Source organism: Jaculus jaculus, chromosome 1 (genome assembly GCF_020740685.1).
Source record: "Jaculus jaculus isolate mJacJac1 chromosome 1, mJacJac1.mat.Y.cur, whole genome shotgun sequence".
In the NCBI taxonomy this organism is placed as follows: Eukaryota; Metazoa; Chordata; class Mammalia; order Rodentia; family Dipodidae; genus Jaculus; species Jaculus jaculus.
Window position 1 is genome coordinate 280,334,720 of NC_059102.1, and position 14,959 is coordinate 280,349,678.

At 36.2% G+C, this 14,959-nt stretch overlaps 1 protein-coding gene across 2 annotated transcripts in view; it reads right to left on the reverse strand.

Annotated features, from left to right (window-relative positions):
• Positions 1-536: 536 nt before the first annotated feature.
• Positions 537-14,959, reverse strand: part of Nek7 (NIMA related kinase 7) — a 163,383-nt gene continuing 148,960 nt past the window's right edge. For both annotated transcript variants that reach the window (XM_045138193.1, XM_045138188.1), the window contains exon 10: positions 537-3,584. In XM_045138193.1, the coding sequence (XP_044994128.1) occupies positions 3,474-3,584 (111 nt within the window). In that variant the 3' untranslated portion in view covers positions 537-3,473. The remainder of the gene's footprint in view (positions 3,585-14,959) is intronic.

Consider the following 14,959-nt stretch of genomic DNA (forward strand, 5'->3'; position numbering starts at 1 on the left):
GATGGCTGGACTATTTATAAACCTATATGCCTAGTACTTACTTTTCCAACTAACATATAATTTTGAAATACCTTTTATCCTTAAGGTCTGCATGCACTAGAGCAATCCTCATGTGAAAACATAAAATATACAACCTGTAATATTGTTGACAGTCCACTGCAGAGACAATAACTGAATCTAAATGTTTAAGTTTTAAATTCTAAATGTTCAAACCAGGAAAATAAACATTCCCTTTTCAACTTTTAGAAGATTTCTTTGATTCAACAACAAAAAAATGAGATCCAGAAGGGACTCACAAAACATGCTTTCTTATATCATACATATTCAAAACCTATTTCTCAAAGTCTGCCAGTGTTATCATTCTTGCTGTCTCATTGCTTAGGCTTCTTCAAAATGGCAGTTATGGTAACAGTTAAGAACTATTTTTGTAGATTAAGTGAAACAATAGTAGGCACTGGGGGAAAATTATAAACACTCAAATTTACAGTATTCATTTTTTATTCTTATATATTTATATTATGATATTGTACAGCTTTCAAAGCTAACAACTGAATCTTTCTGTATGTGTATTTAAAGCATAACAAAATAAAAGTATTTCACAAAAGAAGTTCATATTACAGTACTATTGAGATATAAGGCATAGAGTATGCATTTGTGGGTTATAAACAATACATTCATTTTAAAGAATAAACATTTAATGTGAATAACAGCATTCTGGTTATAATAAATATAGTAAATGTTAACAGCAACACCTGCAATGTATGGATACAAGAAAGGTGCTTTGTAATAGATACTATGTAGGATGGCAGAGCATTCATGAGATGGCTGCAGTATTTTACATCTCTCCAGCCCTCTTACTAAATTTACAGTCATTGCACACTGTTCAGCACTTTATTTATATAGGGATGCCCTTTGTTCAACAACCTCTAAACCTCAGCATGCAAAACAAAGTTACTCCACATTTTCTCCTGGGTACCTGGTACCAATGTTTGAATAAGGTCTAGAATAAGTAGAACATTTTGTTTTACCTGCCACTCAAATCAAATGTTTACTTAATTTAAAATTTACTTGTAAGTAGAAATATAAGCAGAATATTGGTGATTATAAAGATTAGAACTTCCATAATTCTTTGAAATGATCCCATTCAAAGCTGAATTTGGTTTTACACAGCGGTTTCTTAAGAAAAAATATGAACTTGAATTTAAAAATATAGCTGAAATAAAGTTTACACATGTATGAAATAATAATGGATTTCCAGACCATTAACTTCTTCAGCTATTGCTTTTTAGTGGACAGTTTTACTAAGAAGAGCTTTACTCCTTACTTTGAAGTCACTGTGAGGGGTTAAGGTAATGAATACTATATCCACATGTTCTTAATGGGGGCAACAAAAAGAAGACTATCTGTTCCAAGTAGAGGACATTGGACCTCAGCTAATTCTATTACATTAAACAAAATGACACAAATGGTCAATACATGTAACTCTACTCATCCTTCTGGGATAGTCAACGGATGTTCAGTGAAAATGTAAAATCTGGGATATATCCAGCCTTTATTAACAAAATTAACCACATTTCTTTTGTTTATTCCAAGATGAGATTACCCTTCAGATATCACACATAACAATTAAAATTTTAAAATGCACGGGTATTTTGAAAACTTCCAAATTACTTAAAATTATTCAAATAAATGTAGGAATAAAAGTATGTGAAAAATCAAAACCAGAACTTACATCTAGTACAGCAGGTATTCGCTAAATGTGAGGTTTCTAAATCGGCAGGATAAGCCGTCCTAAAGTTCCATCATGGCACATACAGTGTTCTATAACAGTGACTATCACTCAGCCTTTTGGCTTCACGCTTCTGTGAGGAACCTGGTTGCTATTAATATGAAGGCATCTAGGGAAAACTTATCTCCATAAGAGCATTCACTAGACTCTGCCCATTTCCTTCAACTAAAATAAGCATTATCACTACTGTCCTCTTCATGCACAGACCCAGTATTTTGCTCCAAAGCCTCTCAAAAGAAATGTTATTTTTAGAACAATTCTGGGTGCAGTAATGGCCAGATTTCATGTCCTTATGCATATTCTAAAACTATAACCTTATCGAATGACAAAACTCTCAACATTCACAGGCACATTTTAACATACATCCCTTCTCCCTCTCTGACAAGACAAAACACAAGCATACAGAGTGACCCAAATTTTAAAGTTAAAAAAGAATGTTTCAATCCAAGAAAAGTGTTGGCATATCAAATATCTTTTAAAAGAATTATGTTCTCAGGAAATTAGAAACATTAATGAATAAAATGCACACACAATATAAATAAGAAAGTAACTTGAATATAAAAAAATTTCTGTAGGGGACCAATCAAAACTTCAATAAAAATCTATGAATAAAAACATATGCTTACAGTATAGTGTACAATTATGAGTTAAAATGCACTTATATTTATAAAGAAACTGAAGTATAGTACTGCAAGATTATTCCAAGAATATCTTTCAAATGTACAAATAATAAAAGCACACAAAAAAGCCTTGGGCAATGTTCAACTTTAAAAATTACTACCACACCAGCCCAACAAATCCTTAACCACTTTTTAAATGGGTTCATTTATACCATTTGAATGCAAAGAGAATATCAAAGATATTAAAACACAAGACTTTTCAGTGTCTGACTTACATTTTGTAGCCTTATCTTTTCACATTTAGTCATTGAATTTTGAATGTATCAACTAAGAATTTCACAAATAAGTGTTTCACAAATAGTTTATGTATACATAAGAATTATATGTGAAAGGTATAATGCTAAGAACTAAAACATGTCCCTCAACCCCCACCCTCCAACAAAAAGAAAGAAAGAGAGAGAGAGAGAGAAAGATAGAAGGAAAGGAAGGAAAGGAAGGGAAGGAAGGGAAGGAAGGGAAGGAAGGGAAGGAAGGGAAGGAAGGGAAGGAAGGGAAGGAAGGGAAGGAAGGGAAGGAAGGGAAGGAAGGAAGGAAGGAAGGAAGGAAGGAAGGAAGGAAGGAAGGAAGGAAGGAAACAAACTCACAAAAGTTCACAATTGTGTTCACTTCAATCTGACTAAAAGCCAACAAGCCAAAGGGTGACTTTCCTCAGGTCTGTATATCCATGTGCTGAGGTGGAGCTTCAATATTTGACACTAACAGTACATCAGAACACAATTCATCAGCAGAAACCTCCAAATAATTCTAAAATTTTTAGCCACTGAGAACTATCATGTTACACTTGTCATTCTAACATGCAATATAATTATATCAAAGTCATTTGTTTGGGTTTGCAAGGTGGTTCAGACTGGTAGAAAAATGAAGCTTATATGAAAACTGGTTAAGGATTAAAAGCATGTGAGCTCTGAAATATTCATTGTAACACCCAGACAATATTGGGGAGGTATGATTTGCACAAAAATACTTTAAATTATTTTGGTTATGTTCTTCATGAGCTTGAGAGTTTAGCTGCTTGCAGTGCATGCGTGCATCCTTTTTGCTACATCATAAACATAGGTGATATCTGGTCGTTTCTCAGGATCTGGGTTGATGCACACATTAACTAACTGTCGTAGCTGAAAGAAAAGAAAAACAAGAACACTTAAACCAGTCTTCTCAGTTTTTAACAAGAAATTCTCAAAAAAATAAGAAAAATATAAACAATACATTTTCTATTTCTTTTTTTTTTGTTCATTTTTTATTTATTTATTTGAGAGCGACAGACATAGAGAGAAAGACAGATAGAGGGAGAGAGAGAGAATGGGCGCGCCAGGGCCTCCAGCCACTGCAAACGAACTCCAGACGCGTGTGCCCCCTTGTGCATCTGGCTAACGTGGGACCTGGAGAACCGAGCCTCGAACCGGGGTCCTTAGGCTTCACAGGCAAGCGCTTAACCGCTAAGCCATCTCTCCAGCCCCATTTTCTATTTCTTTTAGAGATAGTATTGTGGCCAACAATTTCACAACCAGGCAAATGTTCTGAGAGGTATTTTCAGTGGGGTACATTAGTGTCAAAGAAGTATTTTCCAAAATGTTAAGTGTTTACATGGATTCTCTCCTGTTGGGGGACGGTGGGGGAGGGCTCATTAATCCAAAGGTACTAAAAAAAGGTTTTTAACTATAAGACTACATGGCAACTATAGATATACACATATATTTGATCTAAAATTTCACTACATTAGCTCTGGTAAGTCTAAATTTTCATGAAAGGAAATTAAAGTAGATGTTTATAATACACTTATCCTGAGTCATTTCATATATACATATATATTTATATATATGGATATATACATATAAACAATATTTTATATGATGAAAATATTCCTCTTAACTAAGAATACTAAATGTTCAGCAAGGTAAATTCTTTTTTGGTCCAGATCTAGCCTTCAGAAGAATATTGAACTTTATTCTCAATTCTGATAGCTATGAGTTTAAGAAATAATTTGTGTATTTCTAACATTGTGTATAATCTTTCATATTCAGATCCTTTTTCCTGATACCTTTGTCTTCAGGAATGATTTAGATATCTTGAAAACTTGTACTAACTCCAGCAAATACAATACTATAAAACCTAGTAAATTATCAAATTCCAGTAATTTCTTTCTTTTTTTTTTTTTTTTTTGGTTTTTTGAGGTAGGGTCTCACTCTGGTCCAGGCTGACCTGGAATTAACTCTGTAGTCTCAGGGTGGCCTTGAACTCATGGCGATCCTCCTACCTCTGCCTCCCAAGAAATTCCAGTAATTTCTTTAGTCCCTAACTTTTACTATAAACCAATTTTCAAACAGAAGAAACAGAATTTATTAATAGTGATCTTAAGTAGGCTAAAGCCAAAAGAAATGTGCAGGAAAAGCCTGCCACAGAGGGCTGGAGAGATGGCTTAGTGGTTAGGCACTTGCCTATGGAGCCTAAGGACTTCAGTTTGAGGCTTGATTCCCCAGGACCCATGTAAGCCAGATGCACAAGGTGGCGCATACATCTGGAGTTCGTTTGCAATGGCTGGAGGCCCTGGGACGCCCATTCTCTTATCTATCTGCCTCTTTCTCTCTGTCTGTCACTCTCAAATAAATACATAAATAAATATATATATATTTTTGAAAAGCCTGTCAGAGAAAGGGTAAGGAGACAGTGGAGTAAACTGTAGATCAGCCTTACTGAAGGAACTTTTCAGCACAGTGCCATGAAGGGTATCACTGTTTCTCCAAGTTTACTTCTTTACCTGTTAAATAGGGAGGCTAGTCACAGTTCTCATAACTCCTAAACCTTAAATTGAATTATTTTATAATGATCTAATCTCAGCCTCTCTTGGAAATTGAACAGTATTGGATGGTGATATAATACATGTTACGAAGGCCTGAAGTTTCAATTTATGTTCCTTGCAAAAAAGTACAGGATAACATTGAAAGGTCTAACTATTAGAGCAAATATAAGACATTTTATGATGGTGATCTGAGACATACAAAAAAGAATGTCATGTTTCCAGTTCAAAATACCCAGTCATGAACAATTCATAAACAGTAGGAAAAGCTCTCAGATAATCATATTTATATTTAAAAAGGTAATATGTTTTAACAGGTCATAAGCTGTCATATGCTTAAAAATAAAAATGATACAGGCAGGCAGCAGAAAGGATAGCAGGAAAAAGAAACTGTGATACAAACATTCATTGTATTTAAAAAGTCTGGTAGATAGAGTGAGCATTATTTCCTTTCTAACACCTCTGCATCCTCCAGCCTTGTTCAGGAATCTCACCTGTCCTGCACATTAGCTCACGATAGGGCAGATTTGGCAGCCTACTACATCACTGACTAGCCCCAAACGCTTACCATGTGAAGAAAAACCGCTGGAACATAGAGGTGTACCTAAAGATGACAGATTCTCAAGCTCTCCACAGAAAGGACAAGGGCAGACAGACAACAGGAAAAAGGACCAACTGAGAGATGGTGGAACACCAGTGAATGGGTTAGAAGCCACTGTTTCCTGCAGGCGGGGGCCTTTACAAGGGTGAACAGAAGCCCTCTGCTAGATGGAGGCAGTGTATAGCAAGGCAAGTTTTGTTTTTCCCTCTGTATTTGTCAGTCTAATCTCTACCACATATGAAGATTATTTTGTCATAAAATTTTCTTATTCACAGGAATTACTGACAGATTTATCACTGTAAGATATCAAATATGCAAATGATGGGATGTACATACTTTACATATTTATACATGGAATAATCTGTCACTATCTTTCCTAAACTATTTTGTATTGCTACCAAGTAATAAAATATGTCATGTAATAAATTAAAATGCGCAAATAAAAGCAGTAATACAAAATGCAAATGTGTTTATATGGTGACTCTTAAAAACTGGGACTGCACCAACACTTCTGAGGATAAGCTCTGCCAGAGTCACTGTGTGGGCAGCATCTCTCAGGGAGGGAACTATCCCAGAAGGACGGCTGACTGGCCAGTAGGAAAAGTGAGTAACTCACTGAGCTCTTTATTACCCAACTCTTTCCATCCTTTCTTTCAGTCCATACCCTCCTTTCCCTTTCCCATTGATTCATTCATGTATTCACTCAAATTCTTAATAGAGTCTTGTTATGTACCAGTTGCCTTATTAAGTGGAAATGATAAAACAATCAGTGAAACAGACATAGTACCTGACCTTATACAGTTTACAATCTAGTAAGGGAAGACAGTAAAAGAGCAACAACAAAAAGATATTGAGGAAGGGATGGAGATATGGCTTATCAGTTAAGCGCTTGCCTGTGAAGCCTAAGAACCCTGGTTCGAGGCTGGATTCCCCAAGGACCCATGTTAGCCAGATGCACAAGGGTGCGCACGTGTCTGGAGTTCGTTTGCAGTGGCTAGAAGCTCTGGCACTCCCATTCTCTCTGTCTCTCTCCCAATCTCTCTGCTTCTTTCTCTCTCTCTGTCACCCCCAAATAAATAAATAAATAAAAATGAAAAAAAGACATTAAGGAAATAAACATTTATATCATACAAGGCAAGGTGATACGTATCTCAAGGTATTTATGAGATAGAAGAACAGATTATATGCCGGGCGTGGTGGCGCACGCCTTTAATCCCAGCACTCGGGAGGCAGAGGTAGGAGGATTGACGTGAGTTCAAGGCCACCCTGAGACTCCATAGTGAATTCCAGGTCAGCGTTGGCTGGAGTAAGACCCTACCTCGAAAAACCAAAAAAAAAGAAAAAAAAAACAGATTATGTGTTGCTTTACAGAAAAGAGAATCATTTTCTTGTTCTACAACATTTTTAACCTAATTTTCTCACTTCATGCACTAAGGACAGCCAGGTGACATTTGTCCTTTACTTGGATGTACCATCCTACACAAAGCTGCTTATTACTTGACCTTCATCTTTACTGTCATTCTGTTTTAGTTTCTGCCTTCTAGGGACAGTGCCTTCTACCTCATCAGATATGGAATCACAAGCCCCTGTTCTCCAATGTCTCATGTTCCCTTCTTTCATCATGTTCAATAGACTGACATTGCTGCTAAGCCCTTTCATTTTAGTTAATCCTCTCTTGCATTTACATCACATAGTAGACCTTCATTTTTCCTGATGTTTCCTTCCTAGTTTTCTTTTAGGTCTGTCTTGATCTGACAATCTCTCTGATGTGTTCCAATGTTCCTTTTCCTCTCAATCTCATTTATTTCCCTGGCTTAAGTAACACATATATGTTGAGAAATATAAGCATGTATTTAGCTAAGACATCTGTGTGGCTCCTTTACCATATCTCTAACTGCCTTCAGCAGTTATGAATTATGAAGTTATGAATTGTCATAAGTATACTCATAAGTATATTATTTCTTCACTTACCCAGTTTCTGTCCTAAATAATGTCTCTAATTTCCCAAGCTCTAAATATGAAATTCATACAAGAAACCTCACAGTTCCTTCTACAACAGCCACCAAGTCCTACTGATCCAGACTACTCCACTCTCCCGTCATTCCAGCCGAGTGAAAAGCCTGGAAATGCACTGAATTGTCTTCCAACTGACAGCTTCCTTCCAAGCTCCTTAGCATTTCCTAAATAGTAAAGCTGACTGAATTTCTACTGTAACAATTTCAGGTTATCCACTGCTCTCTCCATCTTAGCATAGAAAAACATGGACCTCTAAGTGTTGGTTTCTACTACTTTTCTAACCTCATATTGAACCCTAAACTTCTCCTGCTAGTCTTCGCTCTAACCCAAGTCAAGTTCTTGTACTTTAGTACTTATCGAACTTTTCCTGCTTCCATCTGTTTATGTTGGGTCTCTCACAACTGCTGGCCCTCTTGCCTTTCCTCTCATCTCATGGTGCTTATCTCTTCTCTAAAGCCTTTCCTCACACCCTACTTGCTGCACAGAAATTATTTTCTGTTTGGCCTCTATTGTGTTTCAACATATTTGTGTTTACAAGCTGGTTGATGAATGAGAGAATTAATGGGTAACTTCTGGCTTAGAGGAAAAGGAGAGGTTTTGTGGAGGTGTCTTCAGAGCTGAGATCTAAACTGTGAATACAATCTTAATAGATCAAGGTGGTGAAAAGGAGCCCAAGAAGGGGTAACAGATTCAGCAAAAAGAGATTTGTTCAGCAAAGAAGATGACTTTGGAATGGTTAGAGAGCAATGAGAAAAGAATAAGTTGGGGAAGGGAGAGAAAGAAATCAGAGACAGAGGCAGACTTGGAACTCATTCTGCAAGCAAAAGGAAATTGGTATTTAAACCATGGCACAGAGATCATTAAAGTTCTGTGCCAGTACATAGTTTCTTGGTAGAAAGAGGAAAAAAAAAAAAAAAAAGGACTCCACAAAACACTCCAGTAACTCTAAGACTTCAAAGAAGAAATATTACTCAGTTTAACAGGTATGTGAAAGAAGAATGTGGCCAGTAACAGAAGAGGGTAACCCACAGGTACTGTCCTTGAAGAAGAAAAGGGACATTGAGCTTTGAAGATGTCACATTTAATATATTTACATTTTGAAATCTGGACGGAAATATCCTAACTTTTGAGTTGAATTTGATGTCCATACCTAGATAACTGAACTGATATGTTAAATAGGTTTTGTGATGATGTCTGGATCCTAGCTTCTTAATCTGAGTTAGGAACCCCATATAGCATCACACAACTGAATAACTAAATGTTGGTGTTGCAAACATATTTGTCAATAGTAAAAGGTTTCTGAACATGTAGTGATCAAAAGTTAATTCAAAACCAACTGAGTAATGTGTCTGAAGTATTTTCAGTAGCACTTTGTGCTGCATCCAGCAACCTCGCTGCATTTGGTTCAGCATACAACATGTGCACTCTCCACTGCACATGCCATCATGTCCCAACACCAGAGAATGCTGCCTGGAACTGTATGCTATGACTTGCAGTGGTTTTACCATGCTACAGTTTAACGTTCTCATAGAAGCATCACTCACTGTTTGATTACAGAAAACCTAAACTTAACAGTTCTTACCATATAAGTTCCAAATTAGTATATCTTTCAATTGTATTGTGTCTAAATGTTTGATTGTAAAAACTGTTGGTTTTAGTTACTGACAAGTTTCATTGAAACAAATTGCTAAGTGAATTTTGGCTTAGTTATATGAGGTCAGGATTTCTAACAATTTCTGAAATAGCCATACACATAGTCTTGTCATTTTGTATTATATTAAATATGAAGCATCATTCTTAGGCTGACAATGATAAAGTCAAAATGTCAATCAACTCTGAAAAATGTTGAAGATGCTCTATGGCTTGCAATATCAAATATTTAGCCAAGATTTCTTTATGTAAAACTAAACAAGCACATCCATTTCACTGGAATGCAAATATTACAAAGAGTTTTTAATATAAATGCCTTCATTATTAGATATCAGTGTTTTATTTATATACATATATGCATGTGCATATATATTTCCTAGGCCACATAAAAATTCCTGAGTGGAAGGAGTTTGAGTGAAAATAGGTTAAGAATCCTTGACCTGACTATGAAGATAAATGAGGTGGCTAAAATAAAAAGTTGATTACTAATAGCAAACATAATTTCGTGATGTATGGTTCTCTTAAATATTCATGGGTTAATGTGGCCTTAAGTGTAGGTATATGTTTTAGTTACATGACTACTATTTAATTAAAATTTAACATTTTTTACTCCTGATTTCTTTAAAACACTATAATTTTTCACAAAATCACATTTTACAGAAAAACTTAAGAGCCTAACATTTTGTGCAAGCCTTTTCTCATGTCCATTGTGGAAAGCTTGGTCGCTTACTTTGCATTTTGTTTAGAATTCCTCAGGCATTCCAACACAGCTGTGCATGCATGAAGATGGTCCATGACACTTAACTGGTTACATGCCAGTTGGGTTGGGGAGCATCTGAGCTCCAATTGGGATGATTCAGTTACCATCAGATCATACAAGTACCAGGTTGTCACCAGAGTGGAGATGGAGAAAGCAACTGCTCTCATAGTTGATTCCATTGGCAAATTCATACATCCCCTGAGCACAAGGATGGAATGCTTCAAACTTCATTAAAGTGCCAATTGAATTGGCTACTGATATTCCATCATCAAATCATCAAAATAGGACCCCGCTCTCTGACAAAAAGTACATAAACTTGCATAACATATCACATGGTGGTCCATTAAGTCTTTTGCTAATATAACTTATTATTTACATCTTTGGGTAATCTATCAATTCTGTCCTCTATTCAGTTTAATTACCAGAGACAGCATTTCAGAGAACACTACTTCACCCTGCTGTCAAATTATTTCCCAAACTGTTCTCATGCTTACTTTTAGATTTTCTCAAGGAGCACTTAGGGAACTGTATCAAAGCTGCTGCAAAGACAGTGTCTCGTATACTATACATGGATCACATGATGGAGAGTGATGCTATCACTGAATAGAGAAAGCACTGTCTTAGCAGAAACAATTTGGCATGTATGTCAGCCAAGAGGGTGAGTGTAGACATTCCCTTCCATCCGTGGCATCTGTCTGTCTTTTTGAATATTCAATAAGCCATGTTTTCTTACTTTTTATTGTCTCAAAACTTTTTAAAATAAATCATTTTTTCAAATGAGCTCACAAAGTTTCCGGTATAATTCTAAATTGCATAGGTAAAGATTTATATATGCCAAATTCTCAATTTGATATAGTTGAAATATAATTACTGGTTGCCCAGTATTATTTGCAAGCAGAGAGAGAGAGAAAGAGAGAGAGAGAAAAGGAGACCCACAGAGAGAATGAATGAATGTCAAAATGAGTATATCAAGACTATTTGCTTCTACAAATAAATTCCAGATGTATGTACCACTTTGTGTATCTGGTTTTATCTGGGTTCTAGGAAACTGAACTCAGATTGCCAGGCTTTGTAAGCAAGCACTTTTAACCACTGAGATATCTCCCCATATCTGGAAAAAAAAAAAAATCTTTATAAAGAACTGCAATTCTAGAAAAAATAAATTGCAGTGGACTTTTTGTATAGGAAGGGGAGAAAATCTCAACAAAATATTTTATTGTATGAAAAACCACAAACTGCTTTATGTCTAATTTTAATAAATTGGGAAAGTGAAAATTCATGTGGATACATGAATACTCATTTATTAAACACGAAATAAAATTTAAATACATGCACACCTTATGTATTTTTCTTTCGGTGTAAGTAAAATTATACTGTCATTTTTAGATGCTATTATTGCTTATATTCCTGCCTCTGGGATAAAATATTTTAGTATCAATCCAAAACTTCGCAATGACTAAGTACCATACTATTAACCATGTTCAAGCAAAGTATGTTCATATAATGAAGTAAATAATTTTACCTATTCCTTTATGTAAGAATGTTAGGCGGGCTGGAGAGATGGCTTAGCAGTTAAGTGCTTGCCTGTGAAGCCTAAGCACCCCGGTTCGAGGCTCGGTTCCCCAAGTCCCATGTTAGCCAGATGCACAAGGGGCGCACGCATCTGGAGTTCGTTTACAGAGGCTGGAAGCCCTGGTGTGCCCATTCTCTCTCTCTCCCTCTATCTGTCTCTCTCTCTGTGTCTGTCGCTCTCAAATAAATAAATAAAAAATTTTTAAAAAAAGAATGTTAGGCAATTGTCTGTTATTTATTTATTTTTAAATGGAATAACGTTAACCAAAGAAGTGAAAGATCTATACAACAAAAACATAAAAACACTCAAAAAAGAACTTGAGGAGGACTTGAGAAAATGGAAAGACCTCCCGTGCTCCTGGATAGGCAGAATTAACATTGTGAAGATGACAATCCTACCAAAGAAAATATATAGATTTAATGCACTTCCAATTAAAATCCCTACAATGTTCTACTCAGAGAAATAAAAAATGATCTCAAATTTCATATGGAAAGGCAGAAGGCCTCGCATATTCAAACATATACTCAGCAAAAGAAATACCTCTGGTGGCATCACCATACCTGATCTAAAGCTATATTACAAAGCCACAGTAATAAAAACAGCATGGTACTGGCATAAAAACAGGAGTATAGACCAATGGAATAGACTTGAGGACCCGGACTTTGGGTCAAGCAACTACAGCTACTTGATATTCGACAAAGGCCTGAACAATATAAGCTGGAAAAAAGACAGCATCTTCAACAAATGGTGCTGGACAAACTGGATAACCACATGCAGGAAACTGAAACTTGATCCACTTGGTACCAGACCCATAGCTGGAGCTGGGAAACAATTCAGAACCATATCCAAACATAAGACCACTCTCCAATATCAAGCTACCATCAATCATGGGCTACAAGAGGGCCTATACCTATTAAACTCTCTATAGAAAAGTAAGGGCTATCTCATTTGTCCTGGTGCTAACTTACTCTCCGTTGGAGAGTCTGCTTCTCTTTTTCAGATAGATGCAGATCCTAAAGAGACAGCCACCCCATCATACCTCAAAAGGGCCCCGGCTGAACCTAAGGAAAATTTGTGAAACAAGTAAGGGTGCTATTTTCCTGATGAACCAGATACCAGCACAAGGGGGAAGGAGACCAACACAGAGAAAAATCACCTCCTACCAAATCAGAGAGCCAGAGCCCCAGAGGCCCCCAACACCTAATCACTGAAGCAGACCAAAAATGAACCCAACATGGCTCAGGGAAATTTTCCAGAAGAGGGGGTGGAAAGAATGTCAGAGCCACATGTTGTATCATGATATACAGAGACATTTATCATACCAATAACTGTGGTCTAACTCCACAATGCACGACCCATATACCTCAATAAGGAGGGGCCAATGGGGAGGGGGTAGGTCATGGATGAGCCTAATAATGGTACCAAACTGCCTGTACTTGCAGAATAGAAAACTAATAAAATAAATAAATAATTAAAAAGCAGATACATTATGACTAATAACTTGAGAGGGAAGATCAAAATTTACTTTATCCAATTAAATTATCAGAAAAGTCATAAAATCGCACAACATGTAACTATGGACAGGAGATATTGCTCAGTGGTTAAAGGCAGTAGGTTGCAAAGCCTGATGTTCTGGGTTTGATTCCTCTGTACCCACAAAAAAACAGATCCACAAAGTGATACATAAATCTGGAGTTTGTGTACAGTGGCAAGAGGCCTTGTCACATGCACCCTTTCTTTCTATCTCTCTCAAATAAATAAATAAATATTTTAATTTTTTTAAAGACTGTAATGAAAAAAAGTCTAAACCTGAATTGAGGTAAATAGCTTTCCATGTTTATGTATTAAATTATAAAGACTAATATATTATCAGTAGATATCATAGCATTAATAAAAGCACAAATGAAAAAGCATCTTAGAAAATTTACTTGGAATGCTCTTCACATACTGTACTTGGTTGCTTTGAATATAACTGTCACAAAAGGCCAAACATTTTGTCACAGGACACTGCTAAATTTGCATGCTTCTGAGATATTTAAAAACAACACACAAACTAGCGGAATTAAATAGATTCAATACATTTCTAAAGGATTATAAAATTGTTGTTTGCAATAAGGAAGATAAAATGTTAATATATCTTGATCTACATATTTCCGAAGAGATATCAAAGCACATGGCTTAAAAGCTGAAATATTAAAAATAGTGGTAAGAGTCATTGTTGTCAGGGTGATATTCCAATTACAGTTCCACTTTAGTCACATACAGGTAATAACAACAGGGCTCTTTGTATATTATGGCTTTAGGTCACTACCACAATTCTCAATAGAATAATAAAGACTAATGCTATTGCTACTGTTTCTTTATCACCCTCATCTTAATCCCTCTGAGATCAATTATGTTACACCATCCTCCCAGATATACCCAATTTCCGTCACCCAAGCACACATTTTAGCACCCCAAAGTGGGCCTAATAACATTAAAGGACACTGTATTTTGGAGCTTTATATATTCACATTAAAAGATTAGGCATATCCAATTTGGACACCAAAGTGTCACTAGTGACTGACTTGGGTACAGGGAGAAAAAAAGCAGGTTATCTCACATACATATAGGGTAGTGTAATGTCACGCATATAAGATAATGTGATGTCTCTATTTCACAAGTGAAGGTCATTTAATTTCTTTTAAGAATGGCAAGTCTTACAGAAAGTTATATGGTTTCCTAGGATCCCACAGTATATGTGGAATACAGGGCAATGTTTAGATTCAAGTCTCTTAAGATGCAGAATACCTCCAGTGTTACTTGTGAAGCATATGTGAACAAAGAGTCTGCTTAAATGTATTTTTTTAACTTTATTTTTATTCATTTATTTGAGGGGGGAAAGAGAGGCAGAGAGAGAATGGGCACTACAGGGCCTCCAGCCACCTCAAAACTCCAGATGCATGTGCCCCCATGTGCATCTGGCTTACATGGGTCCTGGGGAATTGAACCGAGGGTCCTTTGGCTTTGCAGACAAATGCCTTAACCGTTAAGCCACCTCTCCAGCCCTTAAATGTATTTTTAAGTAAAAATGGATCATTTAAAGTTGAAAGAGCT